The sequence below is a fragment of the Gymnogyps californianus genome, chromosome 27, assembly GCF_018139145.2.
Source record: "Gymnogyps californianus isolate 813 chromosome 27, ASM1813914v2, whole genome shotgun sequence".
Lineage (NCBI taxonomy): Eukaryota > Metazoa > Chordata > Aves > Accipitriformes > Cathartidae > Gymnogyps > Gymnogyps californianus.
The window spans coordinates 5,912,676-5,926,147 of record NC_059497.1 but is presented as its reverse complement, the minus strand read 5'-3'; the positions used below and the strand labels follow the sequence as shown (position 1 = coordinate 5,926,147).

At 64.5% G+C, this 13,472-nt stretch overlaps 1 protein-coding gene across 2 annotated transcripts; it reads left to right on the top strand.

Annotated features, from left to right (window-relative positions):
• The first annotated feature begins 1,001 nt into the window (after positions 1 to 1,001).
• On the top strand, positions 1,002 to 9,255 carry CSF1 (colony stimulating factor 1). 2 transcript variants are annotated; one of them, XM_050911363.1, is made up of 9 exons: positions 1,002 to 1,051; positions 2,257 to 2,388; positions 4,204 to 4,266; positions 4,574 to 4,753; positions 5,027 to 5,204; positions 6,910 to 7,037; positions 7,309 to 7,364; positions 7,455 to 7,507; positions 7,835 to 9,255. In XM_050911363.1, the coding sequence occupies exons 1-8, from the start codon at positions 1,031 to 1,033 to the stop codon at positions 7,504 to 7,506; spliced, it is 810 nt and encodes a 269-aa protein (XP_050767320.1). In that variant the 5' UTR covers positions 1,002 to 1,030; the 3' UTR covers position 7,507; positions 7,835 to 9,255. The 2 variants fall into 2 exon arrangements, with proteins under 2 accessions (XP_050767320.1, XP_050767319.1); XM_050911362.1 differs by having other exon boundaries at positions 6,199 to 7,037.
• The last annotated feature ends 4,217 nt before the right edge of the window (positions 9,256 to 13,472 follow it).

Here is a 13,472-nt window from a genome sequence, read left to right as displayed (position 1 = left end):
CAAGCCCCAGGCCATGTGTGTGTGCACGCATGCTGTGTGTGCACATACACGTGTGCAAGCCCCAGGCCATGTGTGTGCGCACGCATGCTGTGTGTGCACATACACGTGTGCAAGCCCCAGGCCATGTGTGTGTGTGCGCACGTGCTGTGTGTGCACATGGGTACAAGGGCCCAGGGGTGACCATACACACATGTGTGTGTGCAAGCCCCAGTGCTGTGCATACAGTAGTCTGTGTGTGTGTGTGCACGTGTGCATGCCCCAGTGCTGTGCATGCACGCGTGTGTGTGCATATGTACGTGTTCCAAGGGGTCTGCATGCACATATGGGGGGGCTGTCCGTCCCTGGCGTGTGCACATACGTGCATATGCGTGTGTGTATGTGTGCGTGTGCCCAGGGGCATGCATGGACGTGCAAGTGTGTGTGCCCGGGGTGTGCATGCATGTGTGTGTGCATGCGATGGTGCGGGGGGTGTGGGGGGGGGGCCGCGCACACAGTGCCCAGCGCTGCGAGTGTCCCGAGCCGAGCCGAGCCGAGGGGGCCGAGCCGAGCCGATCCGATCCGATCCGAGGGGCTGAGCCGAGCCGAGCCGAGCCGAGCCGAGGGGGCCGAGCCGAGCCGAGCCGAGCCGAGCCGAGCTGAGGGGGCCGAGCCGATCCAATCCAATCTGATCCGATCCGAGGGGGCCGATCAGATCCCATCCGATCTGATCCGATCCGAGGGGGCCGATCCGATCCGATCCGATCCGAGGGGGCCGAGCCGAGCCGAGCCGGAGCCTCTCCGATCCGAGGGAGCCGAGCCGAGCCGAGCGAAGCCGATCCGATCCGAGCGGGGCCGATGCGATCCGAGCGGGGCCGATCGGAGCCGCGGGCGCTGGCCGGCCGCCAGCCCTTTCTCATAAACCACATGCTGCCGCGGCGCTATAAAGGGGAGCGCGGCGGCGGCGGCGGCTCAGCCCGGCCCCGCTCGGCCCCGCCGCCGCCTCGCCCGCACCGCCCGGCCCCGCCGCAGCCCCGGCCCCACGGCAGCCCTCATGCCCCGCCTCGGAGCCAAGGTACGGCGGCCCCTCCCGCTAGAGCCCCCCCCCCCCCATCCCTCTCCGTGGCACGGCGCCCGCTGCCACCTGTGCGGGGTCCCCGGGGCGGGGGGGGAGCGGGGAGCGGCCCCCGGCGCTCCGTCAGCCCCGGTTCTCCTCGTCCCTCTTCCTCGGTCACGCAGGGGGACGTGGCAGATCCCCTCTTCGGGGGTCCCGGCTCCCGGCGGGGTGATGCTCCAGCCCCGGTTCGGTTCCCGGACCCGCGGGTTTAGATTGCAGCCCCGTCCCAGTTCTCGGTTCCAGCCCGGACCCGCGGGGTGAAGCCCCGTCCCCGCCCCGGTTCTTGGCTCTAGCCCCGTCCCGGTTCCCGGCCCCGGCGGGGAGAAGCCCCGGCTCCAGCCCCGTCCCGCCCCGGCTCCAGCCCGTCCCCGGTGGGGTGAGGCTCCGGCCAGCCGTGGCCGTGCCTCGGCGGTGGCCCGGGCGGCATCTTGCAGTTTCACAAGAGGGGAGGATTTCTGGACAGCCTCCAAGGGAAATTCCCCCCCACCCCATCACCCAGGCACCCTCTCGGTGCTGGAGTACCGGGAAGGGCACATGCACCCACCCCGGGGGTCTCCTCCATCCCCACCTCGGGGGTCTTGGCCCTGGGACAAGCCCCGTTACGTACTGGGGTCCTGCCACGGTTTGGGGCCTCCCCGCTTCTTTGCAGGGGGATTGGGAGGGGAATTTGGGGCAATGCCAGAGCTGCTGCATGGAAAGAGCCCGGCGGGTGCAGGCACTGGAGGCTGGGGGGGTCCGGAGGGTGGGAAGAAGATTTTTGGGGATGGGTGGGTCAGTGCGTCAGACGGCTCCCCGGAGCCAGGGTGGAGGAGAAGAAGATTTGCAGGAGAGACGGAGAAATGGTGCGGGAGAGGGGACAAGGGCTGGATAGGGAATGTGGAGGTGGCCGAGAGCCGTGTCCAGGCTTGTGCCAGCCGGGCCCCGGCCACGCAGCCCCTTGTGCTGGGCACCGGGAAATTCCCCGCTGATTTGGCTCTCCTAAAAATAGCGGATGGGGACGGGTGCGGGGGTTGGAGGATCATGGTGGGGTTATCCCGCTGGACTGTGGTCAAGCCCTGTCCACCACAAAGGTGGCCACTCTGGAGGGTGGTGGGGAAGGGCAGGGGGCTCGGGGTGGGGGGAGGCGTTAGCCCTGCTCCAAGCCTTTGCTCTGCCATGCTCAGGTGTGCCTGCTCCGCTGCACCCTGCTGTCGTCCCTCCTCCTCCTCCTGGTCTGCAGCATCCATGAGACGGAGCAGAACAGCTACTGCCAGCAGATCATCACGGAGAAGCACCTGGCTGAGCTGGAGGAGCTGGTGAGTGCCCTCACCGGGCTCTGCCGTGGGATGGGGGCTTGTTCGGGGCCGGGCAGGCGCAAATCAGCCCCTACTTAGGGCTGAGAAGCAGCTGAGTTGCTTATTTTCAGCTCCACCAGCAAAGTGACGGTACCCAGGAGCTGAGCATCCGTGGGCATGAGGGACAAGCGGGCACCGGGGTGGGGGGGGTGACATGCTGTCGTGCCTTTAGCAAGGGTGGCTGCGGAAAAGTGTCGGCGGGAGAAATGGAAGAAGAGGGGAAGCGGGAGCTGACAGGAGTGTGGTCGGGAAGGGGTCACGAGTGGGGCTGGGTGGGTGCAGGGGTGATGGGGAAGCAGCGGAGGGGACCGGTGCTGTGGGGCCGTGGCGTTTTCCGGGCGGCTGTGCAGGGGTTAAGCCGAGGAATCCGGCTGCATTCCTGAGTCCAGCTGCTTGCCTGGAAGCTGGGCTGGCAATGGGGCTGTGGGTGGGTGGCAGGCAGCGAGGGGGGCCGCGGCCAGGCTAGCCCGGTGCTGGAGCCAGCCAGGCTGGGGCGATGGGTGCCTTCATCCCGCGTGGCCCATGGGCAGCTCCGGGTGCTCACACCCACTCCACAGGGAGGCAGCTCCTGGCCCCATCCCGGCTGCCGGGGCCATATCTCGCCCTGGCCCTTGGCTCACCTCCGAGCGGGGAATCACGCGGATGTTCAGGGGAGAAACGGGAATCGGGGGCACGCAGGGATTTGCACGGTTGTCGCAGATTAAATTCCGCCGTTGCAGCGAACGGGGTGCGCGGGCGAGAGGAGATAGCGGCGCCTCCGAATCCTCACTGCCCGCTTGCTTTGCACTGAGCTCTCCGGCTTGCAGCGTGTAACCGCTGTGTCCGGGCTTGCTTTACCTCTTCCTCTTTAAGCACCGAGCTGCGGTGCCAGGAGCTGGCAGATGTCGTGTGTGCGAGCTCGGCTTCCTCCGCCCGAGCTGTCCCTGCAGCCCCAGCACCCCACATCCTCGGGGAGCCTTTGCTTTGCAACCCCCGGGGATTAAAAGGGGATGCGTGGTTGGGGAGGGGGGAAGAAAAGGAATGGAGCAGGTTTGAATGGAAGTCGTCGTTTCCCTGCCGGGGGTTGCAGCCCTCTCCTCTTCCCGCTGGCGGAGGAGCTGGCCCTCACTCCAGCCCCTGTGGGATAATGGAGCAATTGTTTCCGGGCCGGCATCCCAGGCTGGGAGGGCGAGGGCTGCCAGAATTGCCGGCCGGCAATTCTGGCAGCCCTCGCCCTCCCAGCCTGGGATGCTGGCCCGGACGCGGGGGGCTTGTTTGGGGTGGATTTTTTTTCACCCCCGTCAGAAAGGGTCGGGGTGTAGAGGGCCGGCAGCGCTGCGTGCGGGACCCCGGCGTTGTGTAATGCCGGGGGATATGTGACCTCGGTGTCACGGCTGCCTCCTGCATGGCAGGATGCTCTTTTGCAGCCTGGCTTTAGCAGAGCGAGCGATGCGGGGGAGACCCTGGGAGAATCAAGCAGGGCTAGGCTCTGCCGTGGTGCTGGGAGGAAGAGGAGGAGGAGGAGGAAGAGAGGCGGGGTGGGAGCAGGCAAGGGGAGGCAGGCGTCCCTGGTACGGGGAGAGCGCCATCCTGATGGGAGTGGGGATCCAGGGCTCACCCCTGCCAGAGGTTCGACCTTAGGGAAGTGTCTGTGCGAGGAGGAGGATGGTGTGGGATGAAGCAGGGATGGGAGCAGAACCCCCCCAGCCCTCGGGGTGCCCGTGTCGGCTCCGTTGCCCCTTCCCGCTGTGTTATCCTCCCGGGGCCGCAGGGTGACATCCTGCTCTCTCCTTCCAGGCTGACACCCAGATGCAGCACCCGGGCAGGATCTCCTTCAAGTTCATCAATAAGATGGAGTTGGTGAGTGGCTCCTTGCTGGGTACCAGGGGACAGAAGGGGACAGGGACCAGGGCTGGCTGGTGCATGGGGGTGTGGGTCTCGGGTCCCCAGTCTCCCCTCTCCTGTCCCCCTTTGCGGGAGGCAGCCCAGGAGGGACCCATCCTGCCCGGCCAGGTGGCTGTCGAGTCCCAGCTTGGGACCACAGAAAGGCATTTTGTGGCACTATGCCTCAGTTTCCCCCAGGCAGAGCGGGATGGGTGCTGTTGCCTCTGCCCATCCAGTAACCAGTCTCACTTTTTTTGGGGGCGGGGGGTCTGTGTCCTCGCAGAACGACTCCGTCTGCTATGTGAAAGCTGCCTTTCCTCTGCTGGGCAAGATCCTGGAGCGAACGGAATTCAAGGAGAACTCATCCAACGCCAAGAAGATGCAGATGGTGCGCAGGATGTACAGCCACATCGACGAGAATGTCGACCCCTGCATCAGGGAGGAGGATGATGAGGAGAGAAAGGTACGGTGTCCCCTACCTCCTGGGGTGCCAGATCTGTGTGGGGGGGTATGGGTCCGAGTCCTCATCCTTGGGTGAAATGGGGTGTCCGGAGCATCCTGGGGTGGGTGCATGGGCAGGACCTTGAAGTGGAGCAGAGATGGGATGTGCACGGACACAGGGAGCCACGGAGGGGGGGTGAAACCCTGCCCTGGGTGCAGTGTGGTACCCTGTGGCGGTGACACCGGGTGCCCTGCACAGTCGTGGAGCCGATGCTGAGCCCAGCTCTTCCTCCAGCTCTCACAGATGTGCTTCGAGGAGTTCACCACCTCTCCCTACGAGATGCTGGTGCTGGTGAAGCAATTCTTCCAGGACATCAACCAGCTGCTGCAGAACCAGGAGACCTTCGAGAAGGATTGCAGCCAGGTCTACCGCAGGAACTGCTTGGGACCCAGGAAGGCCGGATCCTCACCAGGTGAGATGCCGAGGCTTTACCTCTGCCCGGCAAACCCGTGCCGGGCTGGGGGGCTTGGGCTCGCCTGCATGGAGCAGCTTGACAGCCGCGTGTCCCCCGTCCGTGGGCACACGCGGGCGCCGTGGGCACGGCACGTGTCTGCGTTGGTCCCCGTCTCTGTCGCTCGGCTGGTGGCCATCCCTGCGGGGTGGCCTTGGCGATGTGTCGGCGAGCTCTGCGTCTGTGTCTGGGGAGAGCCGGGGTCGGGAGAAGGGGCTGGCCACCCTTTGGAGGTGGGATTTGGGCTGAATCCTGCTGGAAACAAGGCCAGAGAGAGATGTTGAGGGGGAATAAGGAGGCATCTCCATCAGCCCGGCTGGAGGCATCAGGCTCGGCTCTGTCTCAAAGCCCCAGCACCCAAGTTGAGCGTAACATGGAGAAATCGAGGCGCTGGGACCCCTCTGCCACCGACGTGCTGCATGACCTTGGCTGTGTCACTTCAACTGCCCCGTGCCTCAGTTTCCCCCGACCAAGCCTTCGGGGAGAACATTGCCCACTGGGGTGGAAGAGCCCTGTGTTGCCGTCCGTGCTTTCGCGAGTGCCCGTGCTGTGTGTTTGCATGCCCGCGGAGGAGACGTCTCGCTGTCATCCGTGTTGTCGGAGCTGTGCCGTGTCCCTGTGCCGTGGGGGACGTTAAACGTGGCTGTCCGGCTCCTGCAAGTCGTGGATAACCCACTGCCATCGGCTCAGGGGACCCAGTGATTTGGGTTTGCTTCATCCTGCCCACTGCTTGTCATCTTTGTGCTGCCGTGTCTGTCCCTGCCTGCTCCCTCCCTGTTCCCTGCCTCACCTTCACTCTCCCTTTTTTTTTTTTTTTTGGGGGGGGGCTGTTTCACCCGCTTGCCCGGGGCCGCGGGGAGGGACGGGGACGCTGTCCCCGACCTCGGATCTGCTGGCTGTGCCCCTCTTGGAGGCTGGTGACCCCACGGCCGTCTCTTCTCTCTGCTTCTTTCAGGTGTGGGGACAGATCCTGACTGCAATTGCCTGTCCCCTGCCCTCCCTTCTGCCACCCAGCCCTCCCTCTCCGCTGCCACCCATGCTGGCAGGGAGGTGGCACCCGCTAGCACCCAGGTCCCTTACAGCCTCTTCCATGCCACCCTCGCTGACTTAGACGCCCCATCTCAGTCCCCCAGTAGCACGGACGGCGGCTCGGGGACCGAGGAGGTCCTGGGTGCCGGGGTAGGTGACACGGCATCGGTGCCGTCCCCCACGATGCAGCAGACAGCTCCAGCCGACAGCGCCGAAGCCCTCCTGGATCCAGCCGGGACCCTTAGCCTGGCAGCGGTGGACGTCTCCATCCTGCGCGGGGATGGAGAACTGGTGGAGGGGGGCACCGAAATGGTGGCCGGCCACCCGCCGCAGGATCCAGCCCAGAAGCAGGGAGCCTCCATCCTCCTGGACCATCCCGGCGGGCTCAGGACCACCACGCCGGCAGCATCCCCCAACGCTGGCTCGGCGGGCGGCGGAGCCAAGATCCGTCCTGCCGAGGCATCCGAGCCCGTCACGCAGCTCCGTTTCTCCAGGATGGCCCCGGGGATGTGGGGCCGAGCACCGGGCGGCCCCGGGGACGGGGCGAGGGAGCGAGGCTGGGGGCTGAGCCGGCTGCGGGAGCCCGACGATGGCGGGGCTGGCCCCAGCTTTGACTCTGGCTTTGTTCTGAGCGCAGAGCAGCGCAGGAAGGAGCCGGCCGTCAGGGAAGGCCGCCAGGAGCCCCTGATATACATCATGGTGGCCAGCGTGGTGGCCATCTTGCTGGCCATGGGAGGGCTGCTCTTCTACAAGTATAAATCCAGGGTAAGGTCCCCCCTGAGCCCCCCCCCCACCTCCTCCCCAGGCACAAGCATCCTCTCCTGCCTCAGTTTCCCCACTTGTCTCTTGGTCTGTGTAGGTTGAGCCCTACTTTCCCCATCATTTTGAGATGGGGAGGGGGGACACAAGTGGTGGGAGGATGTTATTTGGGAGATTCCCCCCCCCCTTGTTGTGCTGGGGGTGAGAGCCCCCACCCCGCTGCAGCCCCCTCGCCTTCCCCGGGGCTCATCTCCCCGTTCCCCCTCCATCCCCACAGGTCCTGGAGCGGCCGCTGGAAGATGGAGGCTGCGACCCTGAGGAGCCAGAGAGGAGGTAGGTGCGATAACATCCTGCTTGGGGGGAGCTTTGGGGACCCCGACCCCGGGCCACCCTGCCCTAAACCCCTCCTGTTTTGCCTCGCAGGGTGCTGCAGGGAGCGAGGGGATGTCCAGAGCTGGAGACTCAGGACCTCTAAGGTGAGCAGGGGCTGGATGGGACCTCGCAGGGCTCCGGTCCAAGCCCATGGGGACAGCGTTGAGTCCCCGGACGGTCCCCGCTGGCACTGACCTCAGCCACGGGCAGGGAAATTCGGCTGCTGGCAGGGGGTGGATGGGGTGGGAAGACACGAAGAGGAGCAGGTCTGCGCCCCAGTGCTGCCAGCATGTGGTTTTGCAGCCCATTAATCCATTACCAGCACTTTCTTAATATATATAGTATTTTTTTCCTGTGGTTTTTATGTGTTTCTCCCCGCCCTCCCTGGCAGAGCCTCGGCTCCCACTAATCTTTCTCCTCCTTTTCCCCAGGGCCCGAGGCGGGATGTGAAGCTGCTCGGGGGACGGATCCGGATGCTCCTCGCCGTGCGAAGGAGGGTCGGCACGCGCCGGCCCCTCCACGGTCCTGCCATGATGCTGATGCTCCCTCTTCCCTCGCCCTGCGCCGGCAGCCAGAGACTGCAAAAAAAAACCTCCCTGGCAGGGACAAAAGGATGGGGGGATGCGCCCCGAGCGGGACCCCCAGGCACTGGGAAGCAAAGGGCTGGAAGGCGTTGGACCGTCACCGAAGGGCTTAGCCGGGATGGCGGCGGTGGCTGATGTGACACCGCGGTGCTGAGCAGGACGATGGAGGCGTTGGATGTGGGATGATGGATCCCGCTTGGACATGGCCGGTGCTGGCTGAATGATGGAGGGGACCAGCTCCCTGAATTCCCAGCTCTTCTCCCACCCCACCACAGCGGGGTTTGGAGCGGCACCCATTGCCCCCTGCCTTCACCCTGCCTTTCCCGAGGCTTCAGCTGGAGCATCCTGGGTGCCAGGGGGAGGGGGTCAGTCACCACGACTCCCCCGGGGCTGCACGACCCCAGCCCCGACTTGCAACTTAAACCCTCACACTGTGAATATTTAAAGCCCACCGGTGCCCGCGTCCCGACGCTGGGCCGGGCTTGGGGGAGACGCTTGGCACCGTCCCGGTCCCCATCCTCCTGCCGCTGGAGATCTGGCTCCGGTCCTGCGCCCGAGCTGGCCTCGGCTCGCCGTCGTGCTGTTAGGGTTTTATTTTTAATATAGTGGATGAAAGTCTTTATCCTGCAGAAGTATTTGACGGGGGGCCTGTCCTGCCCCCTCGCAGGGTTATTGCTGCGAGCTGGCCTCGTCTGCGACTGGATTTCTTTTTGTGACTGCGCTTTAGAGAAGGGAATGGGGCCAGGGAAGGACTGGATCAACGTGGGCATAAAAGATGGAGATGCCCCAGCCGGGTACCCGGGGGCTTTTCGGCTCAGCCCCTCTTCCTGGCTTTGGGAAGAGCCCGGTTTGGGATGCACCAGCCCCGGAGATAACCCAAACCCCGGGCTTGGGCCGCATCCTGCCCTGCCACAGCATCCCTCTGGCCCTGAATGTGAAGCGTGGCCCGCGCTGCTCTTGGGTTTTGAAGTATTATTTTTATATGATGGAAGAAAATGTGGACAAACCGAACTTTTTAAAGAAAGCATTACTATTAATTTTTTTTTATATGTGTATTTATGACTGCCAGAAGGAGGGGTTTCCAGTGCAAGGGACTGGTGTAAATCAGGAGGAAAGCCCTGACTGCAGCAGGGAGGCTGGGGCCAAACTCGTTGCTGCTGTAAGCCACCGGCTCAGCACCGATTTGCACCGTGGAGGAGATGCCAACACCGCGCCGGCCACCCCGCTCCTGGGGAAGAAAACTTGCCTTTAAGCTGTGTTGGATTTATTTTGCCTCTTTTTTTTTTTTTTTTTTTATACAATGAAATGTTGAAATATTTTATACAAAGTCATTTAAAGAAGTCTATTTAAAGAAAATAATAGAAAACAGCTTGTATATTTAATATTATTAATAAACAGAGACACGTAGCACTGTGTAAGCGTGGGAGCTGGCGGGGGGGGGGGGTACGGGGAGGTGGGTGATGGGGGGGGATGCAGCCGGTGACCGCCCCTGTCCCAGCTCTGGGGTCCCTGATGGGGAGGATGACAGAGGGGGGGTGAGGGGACATCTTGGCGCGGGGAGGGGGCATGGCAAAGGGACAGAGAAGGGATCCGTCCCTGGTGCGGCTGCGTTGGGCTGAGTACTGGGGGGAGACACGGGGGTCCTGCTGGAGCCGCCCCCGTGCCCTGGGACATGCAGGAAGGGGGGGATGAAGTCCCTCCAGGATGCTCCCAGGCTGGATCCAGGACCCAGGGCTGTGTCCCCTCCTGCTTGCACCCCGCAGCGGGGCTGCTTTGGTGTCCTGTGATGGGGGGGGTCCCTGGGAGCTGACTGGGGGCAGCTCTGGGCTCTGCCTGGGGAGAGATCCAGGGAAAGCTGCCAGAGCCCTTGCTCGGGGGCCGCAGGGCGGAGGTCTGGATGTGGCCGGCGGCGGGACGAGGGCTCGGGGTCAGGCGGCCAGCCGGCCGTGCTGCTCCGACCTGCTTTCCTGTTGATGCACGCAGGAGTTCATGGCCAGCGGCACGAGGGCAGAGGGATGGATCCGGCCTTCCCACTCCCAGCCCACCCGCATCCCTCCAGCACCGCTGGGGCCTGGGGCTCCAGGCAAGGGCTCCCCTTCCCGGCGGCGGGGCCCCCCGAAATCTGTGCGGAGGGTTGGGAAGCAGCTGTTTAAAGCAAACACACTTGAGGCTGCTCTCGGCAAAGCTTCCTGTGAACACTTCACTTGGAGAGGCAGCACTCGAAGAGGCATTTCCTTCCCCCCCCCCCCCCCAACCCGCCGCCTCCCCCCCGGCTCCCAGTGCCGTCCAGGAACGGGGGAGCCTCACATCCCGCTCCCCTTGCACAGATCCAGCATCTCCGGCGGGGATACCTGGGGCACGAGGGGGCTTTGACACCATCCTGAGCCCCTACCAGCGTGCTCACGGGGGGTTTGGTGTTGGGGGGGGTGTAGGGTTAAGCCCCCCCCCCCCCCCATTGCTCACCCAGGGAGGATGGGAAGGGCAGGATGGGACCCAGGAGCCTTTTGCGGGTGTCGGGGCTGAGCCTGCTGCCGCGTTTGCTGACAAACAGGATTCCTCGAGGGGAGCTGACTCAGCCCAGCCCTTCCTCTCCCCAGCAGCAGCCGGGGGTTTCCCAGGTCCACATCCCCTTCCCAGGGAAGTGGGACCTATATATATCCCGCCAGATTCAGGCCACAATCATTATGGTCGGATTTGGGGGGGTATTTAAGGTCAGAGGCTGCTCTTACGGGTGGGCAGGGTGCCCGGGCTTGGGGGTGCTGGCGGCAGCAAGCCCCTGCCCTGCAGGCAGCTCCAGGTGGAAGCCGGCTGCACAGGAGAGGGTGTTAACTCTGGAGCTGAATGATGGCAGGGCTGTGATGGCAGCTTAATGCTTTGGTAGAGCTCAGAGGAACAAAGGTGGGAGCATCCCTGGCTGCTGGGGGGGATGTGAGGGGCACCAATACCTGCCCCCTCTGAATTTACACCCCACAAACCCTCATCCCTGACCCCCCAGGCTGCTTTGAAGAGTCCAAACCTGTAAAGGCACATGGAAAATGCAGGTAAAAAGAGAAAACCCGTCTCCCTGTCCTGGGGTTTGGGCCCGGAGGGTCCCTCTGCTTCCAGTGTCCCCAACCAGTGGCCTCTTCCCCACCCTACTACCAACCCGGCTGGGAGCAGAGAGGTGATTCCCTGCCCAGAGCAGCCCCCCCCCCCAGCCCCCGGCAATTTGGGGGGGGCAAAATCTGTTCTCAGCCCCCCACATCAGGGATCCCATAGGTGAGGGGGGACACAGAGCCGTATCCCCATCCCTCCACGCTTGTAGGGGAAGGTAGAAAAGAAATCCCCCCCTCCCGGGGTTGAGTGGGGCACGGAGGGTGGTGGCACCCTGGGGTCCCTCCCAGGGGTCCAAAATGAACGTTTGTGCCTTAAAAAACTGCCTCGGCGGGGTGAAAAAAGGTAATTTTGGGGAAAAGATGGCTGGTGGGAGGGGAAGGCATCGGCGAGTAGCTCCTGGGACCTGCTGGGTCGTGGCACCATGCGAGCACGGGGTGGCACAGAGCGGGGGCACCCTGCCCCAGCACCCTCCCCGGGCACCCCAGCACCAAACCCAGGGGAGTCCCCCTCATCCCCAGTGCTTGCAGCATTCGGGGGGGGTCGGGGACCTCCTAGGCTCATTCTGCTGCCCCGAGACCCCACAAAGCACCCTGAGACCTCCCCTAAGTGCCCCGAGACCTCCCCTAAGTGCCCTGAGACCCCCCCAAGTGCCCCAAGACCCCCCTAAGTGCCCCGAGAGGGCTCTGCCCACCCTGGGAAATCTCCCCCCGTGCCGCCGCGGGCACCGCAGAGCTGCTGACGGGGCAGAGGCGCCCGGAAAGGGCCCCGGGACCGCGGTTCCCGGGGCACAGCGGGTCCGGGACAAGGTTTTGGCCAAGGAGCTGCTGGAGGATTTTGGTGGCCAGAGGCCATTTTGTGGCCAGACGAAGCGATTTTGGTTAAAAAATGTTATCTGCACATGTCGTCCCCCCCTGTCCCCCCGCCGGGATTTTAACCCAAATGCTGATGTTTTCCCAAGTTGTATTTTAAGGGAATGCCCCTGGGAAAGCAAAGCCCACGTGGGGCTCGGTCTCCCCCCCCCCTCCCCGCCCCGGTTGTCCGTGGGGGGTTTGGGGACGGGGATGGGGTCAGGGTGCCCCGCGGGCAGGGCTGCTGCCTGCTGCCTTCCTGCCTGTCCTAGGGCAGAGGCAGAAGCCCATTCCCAGATCCCGTTCGGGGACCCTACGGACCTGGGGGTGATGCCTGGGCAGGGTGGGTGAGCACCCATCGGTGGGGCCGGGAGTGGGGTGACACCCGGCAGGACAGATGGACACCCATCGGCGGGGACAGGACCCATGCCTGCACCCTGCCCACACCTGCACACTCAGCCCCCTCCCCTTGCACGCTGCCAGATGGGTGTGGGTGCTCTCGAGGGTCCTGGGTGGGTGCCCCAGTGGGTGCTCAGCCCTGAGCCCCGCCATGGTGCAGGATGCGGCCCCTTGGCATCCCTGGCTCCGTCGGCAGGGTGCGGGTGTCCCTGCCTGAAATGAAGGGGCCAGTGTGGACCCCGGGGTGGGGGACCCCTGTGATGGGGCTAGGGTGAGGAGGAGGAGGAGGAGGAGGGGGCGAAGGCAGCCCTGCCCAGGCCCAGCACCCCCAAACAAGGCCCAGCACCCCCCGCCCGGGCTGGGGATGCAGGTGGGTGATTGCCGGGGAGCTCGGGGCCCCGGTCAGCTCGTTAACGGGTAACGAGGGCCGGGGAGGTCACGGACCTGAGCCTGCGCTGGCGCTGAGCCGGGGGCTGCCGTGCTGGTGGGTGCTGGCACCCACTTGGGGCAGGGCACCCAGCTGGGGCCGGGCACCCACCCGGGTCGGGCACCCACCCAGGGCTCAGCACCCAGCCGGGGCCGGGCACCCACCCCCACCCCCCGATGTCCCTGGGGCCCCTCTCCCTCCGCCTTCCCGGGCTCAGAGGCGAGAGCGGGGCAGGATCAGGCCCGGCACGTCCCCTCCCCGGCCGCTCCCCCCGTGCCCCCGCTCCCACGGGCCGCCGCCCGCCGCGGGGCTGCATGGCCGCATCCAGCTCCTGCCGCCATCCCGTGTCATTTGATTTTTCCCCGTGATTTCTCCCTTTTCTGGAATTTTTAATTTTTTTTCCCCGATTTCTCCCCCCCCCCCCGATTTCTTTTTTTTCCCCCGTGATTTACTTTAATATTTTTTCCCCTGATTTAATTTTTTTCCCCTGAATGAACATAAATGTTTTTTCCTGAAAAAAACTTGTTCTTTTGTTTTATGTTTTGTGATTTAATTTGGATTTGTTCCGTGATTACTTTCCCCTGCCCCGCCCCGCCGCCCCTAGGCTCCGCCCCCGCCCCGACTCCGCCCCCCCACGCCGTCCCCGCTCGCCGCCGCCAGGGGGCGCCGCGGCGCCGCTCCAGTTCCTCCCGGCGCCGCCGTGCGGCCTCACTTG